Consider the following 22,780-nt stretch of genomic DNA (forward strand, 5'->3'; position numbering starts at 1 on the left):
TGTTAAAGTTTGTGTTAGAACATACAGGATATCTAGCAAATCGATAAATATACTGATTTCATATTTCTATTACGCTTCTAAGTTGCTGTTGCTTTGAAGAGAGAAATATAGGGTTATACATGGTTGGCTAACTTGAGAACTACAACTTCATTGCCTATATTTTTATTAGTTTGTAAATGCTAAAACATTACATTTCAACCTGATACAGAAAATTCTTCCTTTCTTCCCTCCTCATTTTCAGTGTAGTTAATTTGTTTCATTTCTTTCCCTTTATCCTTCTGACTTTTTTTTGTTGTTCTTAAGTATGGTTTTTGGAAGAAAAAGATAAGTATAGTATTAATACTTTGGAATAAAATGGATAAAAGATGTATTTTTTTATTTTAGGCATGCGGTTTGGTTAAAAACCTTGCCCTCATGACTCACATTACTACGGATATGGAAGATGGCCCAATTATTAAATTAGCCAGTAATCTTGGAGTTGAAGACGTCAACTTGCTCTGTGGTGAAGAACTTTCATATCCAAATGTGTTCCTTGTTTTCCTTAATGGTATGTTACTTTTCAGCAGTCTTGACTCTGATCTGTTGCTGATGGAGAGTTAGGCTTCAGAAATCCTCCAGCAATTTTTGGAGCAGTCAACTGCAGATGCCATTCTCCACATGTAGATAATTCCATCTGTAAATATTTTGATAGGGTCAGGCAGAGTAGGCAGGCCAGGTGATGGCGCTTAGTTGTCTTAAGCTGCGTCCTTAGAACTCTGCTTGCAGATGTGTGTAGTTGGGAAATTGAAGCTTGCTCAAATTTCAGTACTGTTTTGAAGTACAGTTGCATAAATAAGTACAAAAATATGTACGTTCTATTACAGATTTGTTTTTTTTTTTTCAGGTGCTCACTGAATGAGGTACCATTCATAAATACTTCTAAAAGAGAATAACAGTGCTAAATTTGTAATAAGTTAAGTTTACAAATTCAGAGCTTCATTCACAGAAATTATTTAATTTTAATGTAATCTTTACGTATTTACATATATATTCATGCAAGTTCCTTTAAAAACAGGAAGGAAACATCACTTGTTTGCAAAGTTTAGCAATGCTGTTCTCTTTAAAACTACCTTTTAAAGGGCAACTTGCTTTGAATGATGAGAAAAAATTAGACCTCAGAAAATAGGCCTCTTTGTTAAAGGGGTGATTTGGTATATGTGCTTTGCATCGGCACACTTATGTTCCTTTTACAATTGATCTTTCAGTGTTTCTAAATCAACAGGTACTGTGATATCAGATTCCAAAATACTGATGTTTTAAAAACTACAGCTGTGATTTAAAAATTGCCTTTGTCAACAGCATCCACTTCCAGGGACTAGTATTTAATGTCTGTCACCATGAATAAATTCTCCATTTACCTTTGAATTAAACAGCAGTTGTTCTTCAATCCTGTCTTTTACCAGTAAGTTGAAAGTAGCACTTGCCCAAACTGTTTTCTTTTGCTGTGCTTTTCTGTAGCAGTATGTTAAAAATAAGGTTCGGTGAAACAACGTGCACTCTCTTCCATCTTGTTATATGGTCCAAAGGGGAATGCATAACAGAAATACTGGACTTCCTTCACAAATTTGGCCTGTAGTATGGAACAAGATAGTTATGCTCCAAAATGTAGATGATCTAGTATTAAGTGAGGCAAAACAATTTACTTTCAATCTACTACTGTGGGTTTAGTTCATAAAAAAATTTCAGGCTTGTGGATGGCTGACTTGATTCTGATTTAAACTTCTGACCTGAGAGGGCAGAAAATCTGTTAAGTACAAATCCTTTAAGCTATAAAGACCTTTTTACTGTCTTAGAAACTCCCTAAACTGTCATGCTTTGTTTCCTCCTTCAAAGTTTTGTTTAAAATGATACCATACTTAGGGTTTTTTTAATATATATTAAAATTGCTTTGGTCAGCTGACTCTTTAAATTAATTTTACTTTCTTGTTTGTTCATCATGCATCAGAATACTTATGTATGTGCTAAAGTGCCCTGCTAAGATAGCAATAGCTTGTTGAGCTAAGTTCCTGAAGGAGGAATTCTAGTGCTGTTGTGAGTGATCACATATATAAAAAATACCAGGTCTTTCTAAAATTTCTGACAAGGCAGCAGGACAGTTCCTGGATCTGTTCTTGGAAACCTTGGATCCATTTCAGTACAGGTGAAACTGCAGGCTTCAGGAGTGTTGTTTTCTTGCACACTAATTGGTGAATGGGCATCTGAGCAGAAACATATTTGAAGATGGCTGGATGAAGCATGCCATTTGTCTTATGAAGCTATTTAGAGGCAAATAGATGACCTGTGAAATTCTGACACTTTTTTTAATGTTTACTAAGAGAAAAAAAGAGCCAATTCTTACTCATGTCAGAAAAGGGAAATTTTATGATAACTTATTATTTGCTGGAAGTAGGACGTACTTCTATACATGCTAGATATGATCAGAATTTGTAAGTAGAGTTTTGGATATGCAAAGAATGCACTATGAATTTATTCACTTTCTGAATAGGTAACATCCTTGGTGTCATACGTGATCATCAGAAATTAGTAAACACATTTCGGATAATGCGTCGAGCGGGTTATATCAATGAATTTGTTTCCATCTCTACAAATCTTTCTGACAGATGTGTCTACATTTCCTCTGATGGAGGGAGGCTGTGCAGGTAAACATCTTGTCAGAATTATCTCAGTCGTGAGCTTACTATAAACACTGTTTTATTCACTGTCAGTACACTGGGCTGACTTTCACAAGTACAGATTTAAGCAAATTCAGTAGGGCTTGAGCATCTCTTTTCTCCTTAAGTAGCCCTCATTCAAAACAGGCAGATTTGAGAAACATAATATATAGTCATGCAACTTTTTTTTTAAAAAAGCCCAAATAAATCCATTTTATCTGTGAACAAAAGTAAAACCAAAATATTTCTTCTATCTTCTTTGAAAAAAAAAAAAAAAGAGGGGGGTGACGCTAAAGTCAACCTGATTGGCAACTCTAGTAACGTCTGATGTCCTTGGAGTTTTTTTTTTTTACTTCCTGTGAAGTGAGAAACAAGCAGCCACTTGCCTGATATCCCATGGGTATGATATCACATTTTAGAATGAGAAGTTACTCTTTGTCTTCAAGGGCCTTTGCTTCTGATGCAAAACTTCTTCAGGCATGTATACCTCTTTGCTATAATACCAAGAAGTATGTCTCACAATTTTGGTTTATTCCATTGCTTATCCTTAAGTAGATAGGGAATTCAATAAACCTGTAAGGAAGGTCTCTACCTTGAGATGCTTGTGCTGTGTATTAGACAGAAGGAGTGCCTGTATAACAGTCATGTCACAGAGGAAAGGAAAAATAATTGGGTGGCTAAAATGAGAAAGAGTGGAACATAACAAGATTCTGAAACATAAAATCAGGTTGATTTTATAGTAGAGGCTAGAGACTCCAGTAAAATTATGGCAGCACTGTGATAGACTGTTTGCAAGTAAAACATCTCCCGGCCCAAGTAATTAGCCTAAAGAACAAGATATAAAAGATGAACAAAGCAGAGATTGAGAGAGGCAGAATGAGTTAATAAATATATGCATATTTTAGCATTGACTAGCTGTGTGCATATTTTGTGCGTACTTCAAAGAAACAGCAGTCACAACTACAGCTGGCATTTCATTGTGTTCATTAGTTGAATCTCAGAGCATGTCGAATGCAGTTTGAGCTGGAGGCTCCAAAATGGTACATGTATAAACCATCAGCTAATCGTATCTGGTCAAGAGATCCAGAGTAGAGGCATATTCAGTGGCTGAGAAATCACTTTTCCAGTCAGGCCTAATATCGGCCATTCTGCAGGTTTGGAGATGCAGCAAAACTTCTGATCTGTAAAACAAAGACAAGTGAATCATGTGGATTTCCAGGAGTTTACCAAGTTTGCTTTGTGGCACCCCCCACTCTGCAATTGTTCAGATACCCCTATTAACCATTTAAAAGTACTCATTAGTCTTCAAACAGTTATTTAGACTTCAGAGTGGAGTCTGCAAGTATAGTGTAGCTATTTGCTGCTCTTTATCAGAGCAGCTTGTCCAAATAGCAACAGCCCTTGACGTTTCATTCTTGCATGCCATCCTTTGTGTCAGTGTTTTTGTGTGGTAAGGAAGCCTTCAGAGATCCATGTGCTGTTGAAATTTATGGATTCATCCAAGGTCACCCACAGTAAATACCTGTACTTTGCATCACATAAGTAACAGCAAAATACATTCTTGCATGTGGACACTTGAGCAAAAAGTGTTCGCTCAGTGTTGTATGAAATCCTTGCAATATCCGTAGAACTTAATGCTGTTCTTAGCTTTGTAGATTGAGAAATCTTAACTCTTATAAAACTATCAACAAAATGTGTAGGTAAGACATGAAAAGTTAGTTTAAAGATTCAGAGGAGGGGGAAGAGAGGGCTTCCTCCTCAAAACTGAAGTCTTAATTTTTCTTGCACGCTTTTTGGGTACTTCATAGACAATATGCCAGTGCAGGATAATCTGTGTATCAAACCAAGGTCTGAATAATTAATTGTATTTATGTGGCTATATCAGTTAAAAGTGCATAAGTTTTAAAAGTGGTTTATAAAATAGGTTGTGTGTAGGCAGGGTTCTTACTATGAGTTAAGTATTTGCTATGATAATTTTTTTGTTTAATTGTAGACCCTACATAATTGTAAAGAAGCAAAAACCTGCAGTTACAAACAAACATATGGAAGAACTTGCTCAGGGATACAGGTACACGATTCAAGTAAACCATATTCATCTTCACTAAGTAAATACTGTGTGGAAATATGTCCATCAGTCAGTATTTCACAATCTTTGGGTTAGCTATGTAGAGGAGAAGTCTACTCTCTATAAATTAATAGTCAGCGTATTGGAGGTTTTCTGTTTAATGTCAAATTAAGTCTGCTGTTGTTATTTTGTTACTGCTATGAAATTTGGTCGTTATGCAGAGTAGATATATCTCACAGACTCATCTTTCTGCAAGTGGAAGGTCTGAGGCACTACCATCCTTCTCCTGACTGAAGAATCAAACACTTCGAAGGAATATCAACTTGACCACCTTAAACTGGGCGCATTTGGAATTAGTTTTGAAACTTTTGAAACTTTGCAAATTATTAGTTTGAGTGTTTAAAAAACCCACTTTCACAAAAGCGTTTAAATTTAGCTTTAACTAAATGTTGGGAAACCATCACAAAAACTTACTAGATTACCCTTATATTTGCCTGTGTATATAGTGATGATGAGTACATGCAGGAAGATTTTATTTAGTAGTTCAAATAAGTAACATTGGCCAGTCAGACTGCGTGAAGCAGTGAATGGGCAAGGGGATTAATTTAAAAAAATAGGTTTCTTTAAATATGTAAAGTGTGCAGAACTTTTCATGTAGAAGTATTTTTGTAGTTTAACTTCTGCACGTTACATTCCTTCAATAGATGTATTATGTAGTTTTATTCTTGCAAAAATTTAAGAAAAGGCAGTACTTCTAGTGTAATCTTTTAATTTAATTGTAGGAATTTTGAAGACTTCTTGCATGAAGGCCTCGTTGAATATTTGGATGTGAATGAAGAAAATGACTGTAACATTGCACTGTATGAACATACAATTAATAAGTAAGTATGCACTCAGACTAAACACTAGTACAGGAAAAACTTTCATAGGGTGATTCTCTGAAATGCAAGTGTGTTGATAATGTTACTGTTTCCACATATGCATACTGTTCCCATGCTAATGGTTGAAACAACTCCAGATGAAAGCTAAAGAAATAAATCTGTTTACAACATTCAAAATTATTCATGGGACAGTTAGAAAAAAAAATTATTTAGCTTTTGGGTTTGGGGAGATCTGTTCCTGCTTCTAACTCTCAAAACCATGATGTACTCAAAGGTATATCCTTTTTTTCTCTGGATGTGGCTTTTTTTTGTTCTAATCATTGGGCTGCTCATCGTAATTTGACACAATAGGAATCCAGAAGGCAAATCGTTCCATGTGTTAAATGATGATCTTAGCACATCCTGACTGTCATTTGGAAAATCTCTCACGGCTGTAGTGGGACCCTAGACAACCAGCTTGCCTTTGACTTTTGGAAGTATAATAGGCCCTGATACAAATGTCTGGATCATTCCGTGAATTCTTTACCACATATGTTAAACCTATTTCTGGTATGTGATCTTCATTTAGCAAGTGTGGTGGTTTGATCCTGGTTGAATGCCACGCGCCCACCAAAACCACTCTATCACTCCTCTCCTTAACCAGGCAGGGGAGAGAAAATAGAACGAGAGGCTCATGAGTCAAGATAAGGACAAAGAGATCACTCAGTGATTACTGTCACAAGCAAACCAGATTCGACTTGGGGAAAATTAGTTTGATTTATTACCACTCAAATCAGAAAAACATCTTCCCCCCCCCCCCCCCCCTTCTTCCTGTGCTTAACTTAATTCCTGATTCCTCTGTCCTCCCCCAAAGCAGCACAGAGGAATGGGGAGTGGCCATTATGGTCAGTTCATTGTTTCTGCTGCTCCTTCCTTCTCACAGTCTTCCCCTGCTCCAATGTGGGGTCCCTCCCACAGGAGACAGTCCTCCACAAACTTCTCCAACATGAGTCCTTCCCACAGGCTGCAGTTCTTCATGAACTGCTCTGGCGTGGGTCCCTTCCATGGGGTGCAGTCCTTCAGGAGCGGACTGCTGCAGCGTGGGTCACAAGTCCTGCCAACAAACCTGCTTCAGTGTGGGCGTCCCATGGGTCACAGCTTCCTCAGGCACCCACCTGCTGTGGCATCTGAATATCTGGCTGTGGATATCTGCTCCACTGTGGACCTCCATGGGCTGCAGGGGCGCAGCCTGTCTCACCATGATCTTCACCTGGAGCACCTCCCCCCTTCCATCTTCGCTGACCTTGATGTCTGCAGAATTGTTGCTCTCAATAGTTTCACTCCTGTCTCTTGCTGGCACAGATTATTTTTTTTTCCCCTTCTTAATATGCTATCGCAGAAGTGCTACCACTGTCACTGATTAACTCTGCCTTGGCCCGTGGTGGGTCCGTCTTGGAGCCGGCTGGCATTGGCTTCATTGGACATGGGGGAAGTTTCTGGCATCTCCTCACAGAAGCCACTTTGTAGCCACCCCCCCAGTACCAAAACCTTGCCATGCAAGCCCACTACAGAAAGATTTCCAGATATGTTGTGTTTTCCATGTATCTGAAGGACCTGGTGCTTTTTTTTTCCCCTCTGTCTTGTCGCTGTGATTAAAGAGCCCACTTTAAAAGAAGGATTCTTTTAGATTCTTAAGTCCTCCTATCTTTCCACATTTTAATGTTTCTCCAACAATATCCTGTCAACTGAAGGCTGCATATAAGATGTTAGAAGTTATCTCTGTGAAATGTTTGATCAGTAGATTTACATAGAAAATGCATTTTCTAAATATTCTGTCCTGGTCAAGTACTCCTGGAAGACAACAGAAATACATAATTGATTTCAGTGGAGCTGGGTGACACCTTTAGTTGTCTTTAACCTTTACCAGATAAAATGCATTAACTCTGCTAATTAAATTGTAGTGCTCCTGGCCAAGCTTTTAAAGACTTTATCACTTTAAGAAATTACTCTTGCATGCTCTTGGCTGGCTTCTGCATACATAAGCAAAGAAGAGCACACAAAATTGCTGTCATTTGTGCCAAAATTAAGTAACTTCCACAAAGCACCAGAGCTGAAAAGTTTAAGTCACAGGACATGTGATTCAGCTAGGAAGATTAATGGCAGTGTATCACGTGAAATCACGATTTAGTCACAAAATAGGAGATGGTAACCTTCTGATGGACTAGTGTGAGGAAATGACTCCACAATAACTGCCAAAAAGCTTAGGAGACTCTTGTGTTGTCCATCAACTTGTTTTGAGTTTAGCTTCAGTGCTTGTAGTTAGTGCCATGAGTATCTGAGCTTGCACCATGTGAGCACATTGCTCCTTGAGTTTAGTAATGATATTCCCTACATCTTGAGTAGTTAATGTGTGTACCCCCTTTTCCCAGCTGATCATGTTGCATTTTAAATGGTGTGACCATGTTGGTACAATTTGTTCTGGTAATACAACTGATATAATCCACCATTGTGAAGTATTCAATTAACATTCCTGCTTTTGTAATGTAGGCTTCTTTTAGCTACAGTATCCTCTCTTTACCTTTCCAATCCAGTTAGGTGGTTTTTTTATTGGTGTATTTGACTCTATTTAATGTGTTCACTTTCTGCCTTACACATCTGTAACTGATTTTCAAACTCACTAGGTTGTCTTCCTTTCTTGGGCTCTTTTCTGGCAGTAGCATTTTGACTTGCAGAATTTGAACTGCTGTGTGAAGTTTGAAGGCCTCTCATCAGAGCATTATGGAATACTTTCTAAGCCTCTAGGATTTGTGTATGTTGCATCTTCTTTGGTTGAAATGGGATTCACTTCTATGGAAAATACTTGTGTTGAATACCCTATCTGAAAATGTATATATGTAGTTCCATGCTCTAGTACTTTCTGAAGAAATTAGCTAACTTCGCTATCAGTAAGTCTTAAGCCTCTTGTTTTATTATTTGAGAAGAGTCAGCAGTTCTGTAAAGTTCTACAGAATGCGGGAGCAGTCTGTGCTTGAAGTTTGCTAGCAGCTCTTGAGAGCATTTTGCAATTACTTGACTGCAATTGGGATTCTACCATTTGCATTTTCTTAAGACAGGCTTCAATTAACATAGTGGAGAAAAATAGTGGCTATCCTCTTGCCAGCAGGTTATTTTTAGGTGCTTCAACCATATCTGTGATTTATAGATGGATAATTTCACTAGGCTTGTTCCTCAGGGTTTCCAGATTTGTTTTGGTTTTCATATTTCATTTTTTCCAGTAACACATACATTGTTTCTGTAAGTTCATCTTCAGTCTGTATGTACTTGTGGGTAATTCCTCAGCCTTTTTGAGCTTGTGATGCTTTGCCATCTTTTGAGTGTTGTCATAATAGAGATTGTTCCAATCATTTCCTTTGCAAGGTCTTAAAGTTTAGTAATCAAATTAATTTAACCAATTAATAAAAGTCTTCCAAGAGAAGTCAGACATTAAGGATGGGCTTTTCAGAGTGCCGTGGGTTTAAGTGTGTGGGAGAAGCAATGTATGTCTAAACCCAAGCTCTGTGTAATAATTCCAGAATACCATGAAAGATATGATTTGGATAGGTTTAGTTATAATCATCTTTATTTCAAAATTTCCCATTTCCTAGTTACTTACCTTGATTTAAATTCAGATCTGCTCTAGCAAAACTTTATTGTACACTCCATCTTTAGCTATTAGCCACTCCATTTGTGTCCCAGTGCATGCTATGATATAATTGTTTTTGTTGAGCATGAACTTTCTCCTCTGAAGCCTCATGCCAGGTAGAATGAATTTTGCTATCTCTCAGTCTTTATTGCTTGTCCTTGTCTTTTTACTTCTCATAAATACTGTCTTTTAACAACATAATCATTTCCAAAATATTTGCAGAGCTTTTCAAATAGTGTTTTATTATGCCATATCACCTATGGCACTGGATCTGTTTTGGGCATGTTTTCCCTCTAACTGACGTTCTATAACTGACCTTGGAAAACTAAAACTACAGTTTTATGTTTTTTCAATACCTAAATCTGTCTTGCTCTTCCTTCTTCCACCTCCCCAGTGGATTTCCAGATCTCTGAGATCAGTAATTTGATGTGGAGGACTCTCGTTACGTGAGAAGACATTCCTTAGGGCAGTTTGGGTCTTACTGTATAAACTGATGTTTTACTGTCTTACTGAGCTCCCTCAGGTTGTTGTTATCTGGAGGCTTTTTCTGCATGATGGAAATTCATAAACCCTTATTTATTTCTTCTTCATTTCTTTTCATGTGGAAACTCTTAATGAATCCATATTTTGAGGTCCTACACTGACTTATATTTTCCTGAACGGAATTCAACTGAAGTATTATGAGATACTACTAAATTAAATAAAGTCTAGTTAAGCTGTTAGTTTACAAGCCAGCTATAACTGGTACTCTTTCTTTTAAGAGATACAACGCATTTGGAGATTGAGCCTTTCACACTTCTTGGTGTCTGTGCTGGCCTGATTCCATATCCTCACCACAACCAGTCCCCAAGAAACACTTACCAGTGTGCCATGGGGAAACAAGCAATGGGTAAGACTTTTTTTTATTCAATATTGAAGCTATGTAGCAGAATTGACAAAACAGAGAAATACTTTCTTACCTAGTTCACATAAAAGCTTTGCTAGGAAGAGGACAAGAGCACTTTAGCTCTGAGAGAGAAAGAATTTACCTCTGAAAGTTGGAAAAATTAAAAGGCAGAAGATACCAGTCAGTTTTACTTAATGGAGACCATATCTGCAGGACTTAATACTTAAAATAAAAATTGAAGACACTGGGGCACTGTTGCTTTTTTGATGATTCTCAAAAAAACCCAACATGACTTTCAAGTTTTCAGTGTAGCTGCAGGATTGGCAGAGTGGGGTGGTTTTAGGCTGCAATGTGCTGTGTGTTTTCAGACAGAGTTAAAAAGTACTCACAAAGAGAGAGAGAACATGGAGAGAGAAGAATTTTCCTGAATAGTTGAGTAGGTGCCCTATAAATAAATAAATAGTTACATTGACATTAGAGACTAAGAGGAATCAAAATGTGAAAAAAAAGTGCTTAGTTACTTGAATACTTTCTGCAGCTGTGGTATAGATTTTGGGCTTTTTCTGTTTTGGATATTGAGGGCAAGTATCAGCTTCTCAGGAAGACAACTGAAACAAAATTAATTTCATGATCACTTAGTTCTCTTTACAAATGTGATAGCTAGTCATTAAAAACCATCCATTTTGTAAATTTGCTGTTGTGGGTGATTGACACTAGGTATGTCCTTATCCTTCCTTTAATACACAGCTAAACTAGCATTAAAGCATCCAAGTCATATGGCCCATGATCAAGGCAGAGCTGAGTCCCAAGGACCTGACCAGTAGTACATCAGTACAGACAGCTGTATTCAGACTTGTGCTGTACATGCCAGTTTTATGTCTTGTATTGATGGCTTGCTTGTAAGTTGAGAGCTACAGTAGAACAACTCTGTCATGAAAAAACTACTACTTCTGTCATGTTTATTAAACCATTTGTTTTGCACTGTGTGTTCGAAACGGAAACACTGCACCTTTTGTGAAACTTCTCCAGCAGAATTAATAGCAAAGAAACTGCCTTGTGCTGAACTGTCATGTTCAGCGCATCAAAATAGCAGAAAATAGCAGCAGATGCATGTCTTCCATTTAAATTAAAGAAAAAAAAGGTGGACAGGGAGAAGGAGCGATACAATCTTTTTTTCCTTACAGTTCTCCCCCATCCCATTATCTTTCCCCCACCCCCGAGTCTCTATTTTATGACTATTAGTCTCAGAAGGTTTGGTTAGTTACCACACACAGTTAAGCAGGATCAGTGTGTACAGAAAGCCAATTCAGTATCTGTGGAGTTCTTTTGTAGTTTTCTGTGTGAAGGTTTTTTTCCCCGTTTTGTTTTGAGTGTCATTTGCAATTCATTGTCTGTGTTTTCTGAGGTTGGTGTATTCAGCTGCTTTGACCCTAGGTCTTGCACATTTAGCTCCTTGGATACAATCCTCTGACGTTCCTGCTGACGCTAGGAACACAAAAGCCGTTGAATATCTTGAGCAATAAAAAAAGCCTTTGTTTCAGTTTGTTATGACAAAACACCTGACTCAAAGAATAAGCAGCTAGATAAAAGTACATTTTGAAAGTTGGCACATGACCTGAGCTATATTTCGCTCTGCCTGAAGTATCTGCAAACACCTGAAGCTTTTTGTAATAACTGCTTAAAAACCAGCTGCTGTAAGTGGCAGTATGTAGGGACAGAAAAGATTTATCTCTACCCTTACTGGTCAAATGAGACCTAGAGGATATTGCTGAATCATTACACATACTTTTTCCTGTTTTGTATTTATGAAGAGATGCGATGCAGTGCTTCAAACCCCCACCTTTAAGCAACCACCCACTCATCTCGCTTTTTTTCCCCATACTGAAATTGCAGAGCGGCTCTTCGTCCAGCATTGCCATGTGGAAATCCTCATGCCCAAGTCTGCCGTGTCATTCCCTCAGCTGTCAGAACCTGGGGGCATGGAGGGAGCCCCGAGGCTCAGGCTGGGAAAGGGCCTTGTGCTACTCCACACTGACCCCTCTGACCATATCACAGGGCTGTGCCGGCAGCTTTGGACAGTCTTTACTCTTTTTTTTTTTTAAGCAACATTAAGCTAGCGAGAGGTGTAAAAGCACAAGTAAATGAGGGTGGACATCAGAGCTTGCAATGGATCTATAACCCAGTATCCCTGACAAGTGTTAGGTATTAAAATAATAATGTTTCTGCAGGATAACATTAAATGTCCTGAAAAGTACTTCCCTTGCACAGGCAGAATGAGTCATCTTGTTGGAGGACTAGGGCTGCACTTAGTGAGCAAACTGGTTTTCAGTGAAATGAAATCGAAATGAAATCCTGCTATTTTGGCTTAGATAATTTACTGTGTGTTGGAGGTTGAAGTGTAAGACTGAGAGGAGGTTATGATTAAGTGGCAGCTGCAAGGACCTCAGTTGAATGTTGACATCTCAGTGCAAAGTTAACAGTTGTAGCTTAAAATCTGAGAACTATTTAAGATTAGAATGTAAGAGTCTCTACTGTTTGCATTCCATTGTATTGCTAAAATAATGTTTAAGAGGATCTGAGGCTCCTACAATTAGAGAAATAATTTTCAATGGAGCTTTTCAATTCCATTAAGACATAGAAAATCAGACAATTTTACACACTGTACCTCTGTGACTGTGAAACATTGTGTAAAAGCCTAATGTAAGAAATGAAAACATATGCATTTTCCTGCCAGTAATCCACCATATTGCACATATGCATCTGTGAAAGCGGCAGTGTGGGTACACAAAGCAAGCTGTACGCTCTCACAGCCCAACTGTGCACTGCAGTTTCAACCCGAATGTCATAAGGCAAGTCTTGAGTAAGGAAAGGAGAGTTTAGGTGGTAGAAAGTGTTTGGGGGGAAGGTGGTAGGTGGACAAGAGCTTTGTTGCAGAGGTTTATGTTGAAGCAACTACTTTGATATTACAAAAAAACCTCTCTTACTGTATCATGTACGTTCTGCTTTGCTTCTGTGAAATAGCAAAGCCCTTTATATACTGATCTGCCTCGTGCCATAACCAGCTGAATGTGTTAAAACTGACTAGAGAAGACAAATGTGCTTCAAGGAACTGGGTGTTGGGGTTTGTTGAGTTTTGACAGTTGTGAAAGGCTTGTTGGTGGGCTGAGAGCTAAAGCGCTCCCAAATTCTGTACAGCTAGCCTATTGGCAGAGAGTCGAAACAAATGTCAAAGCAAAACTGGCTGTTGCTGGTCATCACAGCTGGACCTGGGTGCTTTGTGGCCAAGGCTCAGTTCTGCTGCTGCTCTTTGAGGAGCAGCATTTGTGCTTTGTGACACTGTATTTGTGCCAGCTCTTCTCTCCCTGGTAGCAGGCATAGAAGTGCTGAGACAGAAATGAGCCAGACTACTTCCCTCGGTTTACCCGTAATCTTTTTAACTGACTTCTTAATCTTTCTATGGTGAAAAGAGTATTTTGAATGATGAACATTCAGATCACTTGATAAATGTACTGTGAAAATCTCTCTGAGCTGAGTTAGAGCCCCCTCTACAAGGTTCAGTGCAGTGTTTAAAAACTGTACTCCTTTCCCTGTTGCTTTGTGCTCATGTAAAAGGACAGAGTAGTAGAAAATCCATGGCAAAATCAGCACAACAATTCTTTTCTTGGCATATGCAGTAATAGCCCTTTTGGCTCATCTCTTAAGTAGATTGATTTTTGTATCCTTGTTAATTTTGATTATACAGTTTAATGTTGCTGTAAGTAATGCTCCAGAGAATTGGATAAACACTTATTTTAGCTGGCTGATTGTTCTGGTGAGTTCTCAAAACTATCTTCATCAGAATAACAATATCCCATTTATGCTAAATATCAATAGATAGCATTTTTATAGTGATTACTTCACACTGAAGGATGGTCAAATGATGCTTTAAAAGAAAAAAAAAAACAACACACCAACTTGTCAAGAAATGGAGGAAATGGAAAAAAGGAAAGAATGCACATGTACATTCACAATATACCAAGCACTGAGAAAAGCAAGAAAATTATCTTCGTTGTATCCAGGTCAAGCTTGTGTGTTTTGCTTTAAACAGGGCTAATTACCAATGAAAAAAAATTGGTTCATGCTGTTGGGATAATTATAAATGTGGGTCATTGTGGGCAGGGTTTGTTATGGTGAACTGTAATTATACTTTACTTTTGCTTGGCTGTTTGACTGAAGCAAACAAGGACTCTGTTCTTTCAGACAGAAAACAGAAATAAAGCTAGTGACTTCCTTCATGTCAACACCCACACAGAGGTCTCATCCCAACACACCAGTCCTCAGAAGAAGAGGGCTGCTTCTTAATTTTAAATAAGCAGATTCTGGTTTAAGGCTGTGGTTTGTTACACGAGTCGAGAGAAGGCATTATTTGTATAGCCATTAAATTGTAGTAATTAGGACAAATATTGCTGATGTATGACATGCTTTTTGGCTAATTTATTTCACTTGTGCTCTTGAATCATTCTCTAACAAGCTTCTTTCCTGCTAGGATATCCATCATTGATACATATATATATATATATATGTTTTCCATTTGATACAATACAGCATTCAACTCCTGAAGAATTGCCTAAGTCCAGTTTATTATTGAGGCTAAAAATTTCAGTAGTGTCAGTCACTCACGTATCTTGGTCTGATACAGACAGTTACAGTTCCGTTAGGCTTATCTGGACCTCTGATGAAAATGCCAGCTCTGAAATACGTGAAGCATCTGCGAGAGAAATAATTTGGATTACCTGAAATACATAAAAGTGTCATCTGTAATCCTGATATATAGGGGACTTCCACATATTGCAACTGGGGTATAAAGCACAAGTTTAGCTGTAATCAGGTGCTCCAGACTTCATCCCATCTTAGCATCCCCGACCAGTGAACCATATAGAGTACAGCATACATGCATCTCAGAGGAGGAAAAAAATGGCAAGCATTTCAAAAGTGAAAGTCTGCATGGCTTACTCAGGAGAAGATTTCTCTTAACAGCAGGAAGTTCCATGAAACTTTTAAGATGAGCTCTACAGCAGACAGCCTATCATGAAAGCACACAGGCTATTCATTCTAGGTGCAGAGGGAAAAAAATGGTCTAAACCTCTAAGTTTTTAATTTGGAAGTAATTTTCCTAGCTGTGTAGTGGGAAAACCAGCTCTTTTTATCAAAGTACAATGAAAACAATACTTAGGCAAAGAGAATGACAGAAGTAATGAGGCTTCAGATGGTGGCCCTTGCAGGGAGTGATTGGGAAGGTCTTCGGTGTTGATGAATCCAGGCCCTACCAGCTTCCTTCTTACTGGAGACAGAAAATACTGCTCAGGGATGATTAATTTTCTCCAAGAAAAAGTCAGAAAAGCAACTGCTCGAAAGCAAAGAGAGACAAGTAAAACCTCTCAACTCTGCCAAATCTTTCTTGCTGTTTGAAAATACTGTGCCCGTGGCTTCAATCCACTTTCTAGAACCAAGGAATGTCCAGGTGTGCAAAAGCCAGTTACAACAATTTATTTTCAAACAGTATCTGTTGAGCTATCTCCCTGTTCTCGTCCTTGGGTAAGGGTAGACCTGTGGTGGTTTAGGAGGGAGAGCTTAGTGCCAAGGACCGGATAGGTCTTTGGAAATGCCAGTGATATGCTGCCTGCTTTTATATATTTGATTTTCTAGACATTTTATTCAAATGCAGGCATTTGGAAATTGCAAGTAGATAGATGAAAACCATGAAGCTGGCCTCCTCTAAGAGCAGATTTGTGTTCAGCTATACTTATTCTGGCTAGGTGAAGTCTTCATTATGCACTGGCTGCTTTGACCTCTCCTTGAAAGCAGCCAGCCTCTGAAATTGCAGGAGAAAATGGAAAGGGTTTGCAAGACTTAGATTCTAAGTGCAAGTATTGCAGCATATTTGGCACTTAAAACTTTAACTTTTCAGGTTATAATTTCTTAATTGCTTAGAGACATAGCATAGTCCTGGTACACCAAACTCTAATAACATATGATTGCCTTAACTTTTGTTCTGCTACACAACGGTTTATGTTTCCCTGCTGGGCGTTAATTATTTTTTCCTCAGATTTCAGAAGACACTTTGGCAGTCTGATGGGACAGGGCCAAAAATTTCAGTCTCAAGCTGGGAGGTCTATACAAAGGGTTGAATTCTTAACCATAAATTTAAAATTAATTTCATGTAAAAAGACAAATATATTGTGAGTGAACTTCTACTGTAGTCTTTCTAGCAATGACACCTCTAATTTCAGAAAGTAAATCAGTCTTGGCTGCTGCTAACTGTATGCTTTGTTCATGCTTTGTGACATTCTAACACAGGCTGCTGTTGAACTAATTATTGCCCAGAAAAGGAAGGAAATATGATGTGGAAGATGCAGAGCTTGATCCACAGTTCCTCTTGAACTCAGTGGGAGTCTTTCTATTGATACTCATGAAATTTTGGATCAGGTCTATGGAACATGAGTTCAGCTCTCCAAAAAAACCACCTATGGCTATTAGAACAATAAAAGCAAACTTCATACTTGCAGTTTTATTCAATGCCATGATTAAAAAAGAAATCTTACTTGTATTCGGTCATATAGGACCTGACTTTGATTTCTTTTGTTGTTGATCTTGTCTTGATGCTTAGGTTTTCCCTGTTAAATTAAAAATAAATAGTTCTTTCTGGAAGCTTAAATTAAGAAGCCTCTTACATCTTTATTTAAATGTAAGAATGTAAAGTTGTTTTGGTTCATTCTGTTATGATTCCTCTCCCCCCCCCCCTTCTTTTCTTGAAGAATTTAGATGAAATTCTTCCGTTTGTCATTTTAGTTGGTTTGCATTTTGGTAATTTTTTTAGCCAAACACATCTCTAGAAAACTCACTAATGTTCACACACATTTGTTTTTCTTTTACATGCAGGTACTATTGGATACAATCAAAGAAACAGGATAGATACTCTTATGTATCTCCTAGCCTATCCGCAAAAGCCAATGGTAAAAACAAAAACAATTGAACTAATTGATTTTGAGAAACTGCCTGCTGGACAGAACGCCACAGTTGCCGTGATGAGCTACAGTGGTTATGATATTGAAGATGCTCTTGTCTTAAACAAGGCCTCTTTGGACAGAGGTAGGAACCATCAATTCTTTCCCACTTCTCTAGTGTGTGTTATAATAGAATTTTTTTAATAAACCTGTCCCATGATGTTATCCTATAATAACTTTTATTGCAGTTATGAACAGTATATCTCCAATTAAGAAATGAAATTCCAAAACTGCTTTGAATTGCTTTTATTTGTTTTCTGCATGATAGTGATTGTAATTCTGTGCTTGCAATAGTGCGTGAAGTTTGCAGCATGCGAATAAACTTCTGAGTATGGGTATTACAAGAAAAAATGACTAAATTTTGACCTCAAAGGAAAAAGTGTAAATGGGTCCTTTTTGAAAACATTTAATTTACAAAAAAACTGAGGTATTAGATAATCTGTTTTCTGTTGGGCTTGCCTTTTAGATGGTTACCTGAACCTCTTGTTCATGACTAACAGAGGGGTCTCATTATTTTCACCAGTAACAAGAGCAATAGATGAAATTATACTTCTGAATGTATTTGGGAAAGGAACAGAATGTGTGGCAGTTTGTGTCATTGTGAACTTGATGCTTTGAGGGAGCAACACTAGTATTGCCTACTTTCTAAGAGAAAATAATAGTATTGTCTAAAGCAAAATAATTTAGTGTTTATTTAGAGTTAAACTAATGACCCACTTCCTTAAAAAAATAATAATAAATCCATGCAGTGTATTTTAAGTAAAAGTATATAAGCACCAAATAGAAGGTAAGTGAAACCCATGTTGATGCCAGTCTAGCCTGTCTCACTGTCTCCATAATTCTTCGGTGCATTATGTTAATGCTGCTGGGAGTTAGAGGAGAGTTGCCTGAAAACTTAGTCTCTCTTCTCTCTCTTTTCCAAATAAATTCCATTTAGAGAAGACATAGTGCAGTGTGTGATCCAACTGGTTTTAGTTTTGGGTGGCCAAAATCAGATTCTTCCATCACTTTATCCCTCCCCCCCACTCCCTTCCTCCTAGTTGCTAGGCAGCTATAATAGTATTCCTAGACATGTATCTTTGGCATTAATGTGTGCCGCATTTAATTTATGCCTCCTTTTCTAAAACAACAACAGGCATGATTTAAAACTGAATGTTTTCTTTTCTGGTAGACTGGTAACATTTACAGGGAGAGCTGTAGTGCTTTGTCAGGAGTTACTTGACATAATCTAAAGATACAGATACACTGTAAGTGGCTGCAACCATCTTTCAAATGAACTAAAATAACGTAGGGTTATTAGAAAGGTTTGCTCTTGGTTGTTTGTAATTCTAAATGTGATGAAAGCATTTCATATTGTGGCTAGTTGCTGTACTTGGAGAGAAATTCCAGTGATGCTACTTTTCTCATCTAAAACCCCAAACAAACCTATTGATAACAGTATATGTAATCCAGAATTCTTTCAGTTGGGGAAAAAAATGAGTAATAGGGTGCTTTATATGAAAACTCAGTCAGTACGTTCCTGGTAGGCTAGCTTCTGTCAGCCACAAACAACAGTAAAAGTTCAGGTTTCTTAGAACTCCTGAAAGGAAGAGGTGCTTTTCTCATCCTGTTGCAATCTCTTCTCCTATGTTATGTCTCCCTGCAGACCACCAAAGGTAAGAGAAATGATGCGTGCATGTGTGTGCAGAGGTATAGAAGTGGATTAGCATACCTTCAGAATTGGGCTGTAGACCAATGTCTAAAAAAAGTAGTATGTACAATCTGATTCTTAAACTGTGAGCTACTAGGTATCCATGTACAATGTTACATGTATTGAAGACAATAAATAATTTTAAAAATAAAAAATATATTCTGTAGCTCAACAGGTAGATCAGCATTCTTGTTGTATTCTGATAATGTGTTATGAAGAACCTTTGAACACCTAGGCAGATGAATTTGTGTTACATTTTAGGTTTTGGAAGGTGTCTTGTATATAAGAATGCCAAGTGTACGCTGAAGCGTTACACAAACCAGACATTTGATAAAGTTATGGGTCCGATGTTGGATGCAGCTACCCGTAAACCAATCTGGCGCCATGAAATTTTAGATGCTGATGGTATCTGCTCTCCAGGTATGTCAGACTACATGTTCAGTCATGGCATGTTCGTAATCTGAGGTAGAAATTAATGTTCTGTTAATATTCCTTGTGCACTTTGTTTTATACTTTCTGTAATTATTTTTTTCTTGAAGGTGACAGTACTGTAATGGAAAAATTAAAAATGTTAGTTTCTGAAAGCATCGTGATACTAGTCATTGAGATCTTTTTTGTGCATGAGAAAAGAGAGCTTTATATTTAAGTAGAACAGTGAGGCTTTAACAGTGTGAGTCTATTGAAGCATTAAAACTTGTATTCTTATATCCCCAAACTGGCAAACTTTTAATACTGTAGGTTTTTACTGTTTCTCTCTCATATGTTCTGTCATTGTTGTTTTTTAAGAATAGATTCCTTACTATTTTGGTCTCATATGTCAAAATCCCCTAGCATGTTGTCAGTTAATGCAGTTGTTTGAGGAAGTAAAACCTCGTGGTTTTAACACTTCAGAAATATGTTTGGAGAGAGATAAAAAAATTAATACAACCACATTTAGTTATGAGAATAGGTATATAACTTTCTTGTGGAAATAAATTTGAGAAAGAATCTTCCCATACTGTCGTCATTGAGTTGGGAAATAGCTTAATAGATCTGCTAAGATCTAATAAGGAAGCTGCTGTAAAAGGCAGTAAACTTAATTCCATTATAGCAACACAATTGGGTCACTTTTGCTCTTTAACGCATCACAATGGAGCTTTCAAAGTTAATTAAAAAAAGAAGGCAAGAATTTTCTGAAGTATTAGGATAGATAGGACTGGGGCAGACTACAGACTGCGGCTGTTCTCAGCATGTAGGTAAAAACCTCATTGAAATAGTTCATGTGGACAGAAAAGAGACATAGGCTGAAGTTCAGTGTAATTTTGTGGAGGAGGTGGGAGGCAGGTACTTGATGTGCGTTAGTATCATTGGACAAGCTACTGATCTGGTTTTGTAAGTGAAGGGCAGGATAAGGGAATGGAGGGGAAAATGTCTGATGTACGTGTGAGACCAGAAGCAATAGGAAAAAGAATTGCAAAGAGAGGCTGTAAGTAGTCTTGCACAACTCATTGTGGAAGAGATGTGATGTCCCAAATTTAGGTGTGAATTTCTAAAATTTCTCTGTTAGTGTTGCGTGTTAATTTTCATCATACTTACGGCAGATGACTCCAGTGTTTTTGTGTATTCTGTAGACCCAGGGTATGTTGAATAGCTGTTCTCATAGTGCACCCAGCATGCAAGCTGTTCCATTTTGGTTTACCAAAAAAGCTAATTTAATGATTCCCTTACCATGCAATATTTAATAAAATAACTTGACATACTTCCTGGACATGTTCCTCCCAGTTTGTCTTCCAGCCTACTCTTTTTCAAAGCTTAAAATGTATTTCTAACATAGGTAGCCAGATATGTTTTCATGGTACTTTTTTTTTCTTGTTCTTTATAGGTGAAAAAGTAGAAAATAAGCAAGTTCTTGTGAACAAATCTATGCCAACTGTGACCCAGACACCTCTTGAAGGAAGTAGTGTGCCTCAGCAGCCCCAGTACAAAGATGTGCCAGTAACGTATGTTACATCATAACTTTATAGTTGGGGAAGGTATATGGAGGAAAGGTATCTGAGAAGACACTCAATTCTAGAAAAGTCAAAGGAATAAACTTCCCTCTGCAAATTAGACCTAATTTTCTAGGTCTTGAGTTTTCACAGGATTTTTCAGAGCCTATGTTATTTTCACAAGTGCCTAGATACTTAATCACTAGTAAGTTAGATTCTGACACTTGAAAGGCTGGAATTGCAAAGAGAGGGAGGAACCCTCCTGTAGATGTGTGTAGAGTGGAATCACTGAGCAGGTTCCCAGGAGAAACAGAGGAGAGACCTAAGACAGTGGTAGAGGGGAGTGGAGTCGTTTACAGATGAATGGAGAAACAGGAGAAAATGGGATGGCAGAGAACACGTGTACTTAGTGAAGAGGCACATCACCTCCATACTAGCTCATGCAGAAAATGACCGGTGCTGACTGGTGCCCAGCCTTCACTTTGTCAGGTAGGAGGCCAGGAGACGGGAGGCCTTCCTATCTCAGAGGCTGACAGTCAGCTTATTCTGGCCACTCCAGTCAGATACCCTTTACCAAGGCACCAGTGAATGGGAAAGGACAGTCAATGAGTTTTTTCTCATCCTGTCCTTGAAGAACAGGAGAAGGCTTCTGAGGTGAAACAAAAATTTTGCATTAAATGTAAAAATAAATAAATACATAAGTAATGAAGTGTTTTTTCACTGTCTTGTGAAGAATGGCATTGACAGTTTGGTAAATTAGCAAAGAGCAAGGCAAACAAATTGGTACCCAGATTAGAAAGGCAGAATTAGCTTTGCTGCACTTCCGTGTGTTTCATAACCAATAGAAAGCTCTAGGTTTACTCCTACAAGTTAATAATAATGAAGTGAGGCAACAGTGTCATTATCAAGAGGAAAGACGCAGTCCTGCTAGGTAAAGACATGGATCCAGGGCTCTTGAGTTTACGTGTCATAGTTTGACCATGTCAGCTACCTGAACAATGAGACAAAATAACCTCCTACGTAAGGTACTAAAATCTGCTCTACCCTCATTCTGCAATATATAGAAAAAAGCTGATACCGGAATAATTTCCTCTTACTCTGTCACGCCTACCTGCTTTTCTTTTTTTTTTTTTTTTCCCCACTCTGTCCAAAAATCTCTGCATCTTGGACTCTAGAGTTCATCTCTGTCTGTACCTCATACTGTGTGCTGCCCTTGGTTCATTTCCACACCTGCATCTGATGCATAGTTTCAGTCAAGATATTATGCCTTAATTTTGTTCTTAAATATCCATGGTATATTCCTGAAACTCCCTTCTTCAACTATAACTCTGTATTTTGCTTTTGTTTGTTTAACTGAAGATCCAGAAATCTGCAATATACTAGGAAGCTTTTTTTTCTTCAAGAAGAGTCTATGTGACAAAAAAATACACCTTGTTCTTTACAAGTTTGGCTTAATTCTCCCTCTGGTTCTATTATCTCTCTTAAGCCTTTTCTTTTCCAGAAACATACCATACTCTGGAACTTTATGTATATATAATCTTTGCTTCATTGGCATCCCATATATGAGTTCTGTGAAGACTACAGTTTGGCCAGAAGCTTGCCAATACCCAGATACTTGCTTGTAACTTGTATTTGGTTCATAGATTTAAAACTCATCTTTTGTTTTCTTGTACTAGCTACAAAGGTGCAACTGATTCTTATATTGAGAAAGTAATGATTTCATCAAATGCAGAGGATGCTTTCTTGATCAAAATGTTGTTGAGGCAAACTAGACGTCCAGAAATTGGAGATAAATTTAGCAGTCGTCATGGGCAGAAAGGTAAGCTACACATTTAATAAAAATAAATTCGAGTTGGGCATGCCAACTATATGTATATAGTATCATCATGCATGTTTT

At 37.8% G+C, this 22,780-nt stretch overlaps 1 protein-coding gene across 2 annotated transcripts in view; it reads left to right on the plus strand.

Annotated features, from left to right (window-relative positions):
• Positions 1-22,780, plus strand: part of POLR3B (RNA polymerase III subunit B) — an 84,828-nt gene that overhangs the window by 36,653 nt on the left and 25,395 nt on the right. For both annotated transcript variants that reach the window (XM_080394037.1, XM_080394036.1), the window contains exons 15-23: positions 385-547; positions 2,525-2,678; positions 4,684-4,758; positions 5,538-5,636; positions 10,059-10,186; positions 17,102-17,311; positions 19,178-19,336; positions 20,778-20,895; positions 22,560-22,702. In XM_080394037.1, coding sequence (XP_080250163.1) covers positions 385-547; positions 2,525-2,678; positions 4,684-4,758; positions 5,538-5,636; positions 10,059-10,186; positions 17,102-17,311; positions 19,178-19,336; positions 20,778-20,895; positions 22,560-22,702 — 1,249 coding nt within the window. The remainder of the gene's footprint in view (positions 1-384; positions 548-2,524; positions 2,679-4,683; positions 4,759-5,537; positions 5,637-10,058; positions 10,187-17,101; positions 17,312-19,177; positions 19,337-20,777; positions 20,896-22,559; positions 22,703-22,780) is intronic.

The sequence above is a fragment of the Falco punctatus genome (assembly GCF_963210335.1).
Source record: "Falco punctatus genome assembly, chromosome: 6".
In the NCBI taxonomy this organism is placed as follows: Eukaryota; Metazoa; Chordata; class Aves; order Falconiformes; family Falconidae; genus Falco; species Falco punctatus.